The following is a 2,860-nucleotide window of genomic DNA, read 5'->3' on the forward strand; positions in this document are numbered from 1 at the left end:
CCCCCGCCTTCTCTTTTCATTGATGTCACCTATATTTTCGTTAACATCGTTGTGGTTGCTATCGTTGATGCTGTTGTTGTTGTTGTTGTTGCTGCTGCTGCTGCTGTTGGTGCCCTTGTTTAGGTTGTTGCCGCTTTGTTATGATTGTTTATTCGTAATTTTGTAGTTGTTATTGTTGTGTTTGTTGCTGTCATGCTTTGTTGTTATTCTTGTTGCTGTTGTTGTTGCTCCTGCTGCTGCTACTGCTGATGACGATGATGATGGTATTGTTGTTGTTGTTATTGGTGGTGGTGGTGATGATAGTGAGGAAGTTGATGTTAATGGTGGCGGTGGTAGTGGTGATAGTGTTGATGACGTGGGGGTCGCTGTTATCGATAGGATGATGATGATGATGATGATGATGATGATGATGACAACACCGGCGCCGATGATGACGATGAGGAGGAGAAGGGGAAAGAGGAAGGGTGCAGAGGATGACAATGATGATGGTGGTAGCGACGATGATGAAGAGGAGGAGGAGGGTGATGAGGATGGCGGTGATAATGATGAAGATGTTTATGCTGATTGTGGTCGTGATGGAGATCACCGTCATCGTCTTGGTGATGATAATGATGATGGCTACTCACCAAAGGCTCAGTTTCACTGGAACAGGTCTACATGACGCTCAGCTGGAGAAACCAGTCGGTTATGGAAAGATCAGCCGACGAATATACGGTTGAGGGTAAATGACGAATGGGTGAATGTTTTAGAGAGGTAGCCAGATTGTGTGGTGGTGCGACACGCTGCGACAGAGTCACCATGACTCAAATATACCGTGTCACGGTGTCACAGCACATCACAGATGAAATTTGTTGTTACTAACTGACATCTTGAAATATATGTATGTGTATGTGCGAGTGTGTCTGTATAGCTGGGATTGTGTGTACGTAGACGTCTACATATATTGCATATGTGTGTGTGTATTATACGTATGTGCATATATGTATATATACATACATGAATCTAGATACTTGTATGTATATATATATATATATATATGCATAGATACGCATGTTTCTATATACATCTATGAATACATGTATGTAAGATATATATATGCATTGATGTGCATGTGTGTGTGTATACACATATATATGCATGCATATATATATATATATGTATGTATGTATATATATATATGTATATATATATATTCATATGCAAATAAATATATACATATAGAGAGAGGGATATAGATAGATAGATAGATAGATAGATAGTTATAGATATATGTATAGATATATATATTTATACACATATACATACATGTATTTGTGTATGGTATGCGTGTACATCGATACACACGTATAAGTATGCCATCTTCAGTAAGACGACACTGTCTAGATGTATCAATCGAATTGCTGTTTTGTTTTGTTTATTTTTTGTTCTTTGTTGTTGTTTTTTTATATTTATATTCTGAAAGTACAAAAGAAAAATATTTATGCTTTTTTTTCCCTCCCATTCCAAGTAACTTCACATTAGAGCAGGCTCTAGAGATTAATTCTTCGACATTATTATAAAGAATCGACTACAATGAATATAAATGTCTAGTTTACGACGTTAACAACAACAACAACAACAATAATAATAATAATGATGATAATGATAATTATTTGCACAACAGCTCCTGGTTGATTCCTGCGTCCGTGAGTATACATAAATATATACATACATGCATACATACGTACGTACAGACTTATACGTATATGTATATGTGTATATGTGTGTGTGTGTGTGTGTGTTTGTGTGTGTGTCTATGGATATGTATGTACATGAACTGCTTTGTATAACGCATGTATATATATATGCATGTATATTTATATCTCTTTATCTTTTCTCTGGCTACGTTCACCATTCCTGAACTGACAGCTGATACGGAGAGTAATGGTCAAACCATATCACGTGATACTAGTAAAGATCTCAACAAATCAGAATCTGGTAAGTAATTTATACAAACATCATTGTGCATGTATGTATGTATGTATGTATGTATGTATGTATGTATGTATGTGCGTGTGGATAAAAAAAGAAATCAGTAAAAGGATAAAGAACGTAATCCAAATGATACTCCAAGATAAAGTTCCAAGGTCGGATCCAAGCAGATGGAACTCCGAAAGATTTTTCAAGTTTTCCCTTTATACAAGAAATATATTTTGTTAATGAAATACCCGTAAGATTTTAGTCATATATATGTGTGTGTGTGTGTATGCGTGTGTGTGTACATAGCTAGATAGATAGATAGAGAGAGAGAGAGAGAGAGAGAGAGAGAGAAAACGTATGTATGTGTAAACATATATGTATGTACGTCCGTGTGTATGTATATATGGGTATATATGTTTGTATGTATGTCATTATTTAGTTTTATTTCAAGGTTTGTTACCAATAGAATACGAACCGGTTTCTAACCTAGATCAAAGGCTCCTTCGTTGGAACTTCAACATTAACAACAGGTTTCTTTTTAATATATTTATGTATGTGAAGGTGGCCAGCTGCCAGAAACGTTAGCGCGCCGGACGAAATGCTGAGCGGTATTTCGTCTGCCGTTATGTTCTGAGTTCAAATTCCGCCGAGGTCGACTTTGCCTTTCATCCTTTAGGAGTCGATTAAATAAGTACCAGTTACGCACTGAGGTCGATATAATCGACTTAATCCCTTTATCTATCCTTGTTTGTCCCCTCAATGTTTAGCCCCTTGTAGGCAATAAAGAAATAAAAAACGTTAGCACGCCGGGCGAAATGCTGAGCGGCATTTCGTCTGTCTTTACGTTCTGAGTTCAAATTCCGCCGAGGTCAACTTTACCCTTCATCCTTTCGGGGTTGAT

The 2,860-nt window shown here is 36.9% G+C and overlaps 1 protein-coding gene across 2 annotated transcripts in view; it reads left to right on the forward strand.

The window, feature by feature from the left end:
- The first annotated feature begins 1,274 nt into the window (after nt 1–1,274).
- LOC106868559 (uncharacterized) overlaps nt 1,275–2,860 on the forward strand; it is a 58,257-nt gene continuing 56,671 nt past the window's right edge. Inside the window, exon 1 of one of the 2 annotated variants that reach the window (XM_014913880.2) lies at nt 1,275–1,977. In XM_014913880.2, the coding sequence (XP_014769366.2) occupies nt 1,833–1,977 (145 nt within the window). In that variant the 5' untranslated portion in view covers nt 1,275–1,832. The remainder of the gene's footprint in view (nt 1,978–2,860) is intronic. The other variant, XM_014913881.2, reaches the window with a different exon arrangement.

This window comes from Octopus bimaculoides, chromosome 27 (assembly GCF_001194135.2).
Source record: "Octopus bimaculoides isolate UCB-OBI-ISO-001 chromosome 27, ASM119413v2, whole genome shotgun sequence".
Classification (NCBI taxonomy): Eukaryota; Metazoa; Mollusca; class Cephalopoda; order Octopoda; family Octopodidae; genus Octopus; species Octopus bimaculoides.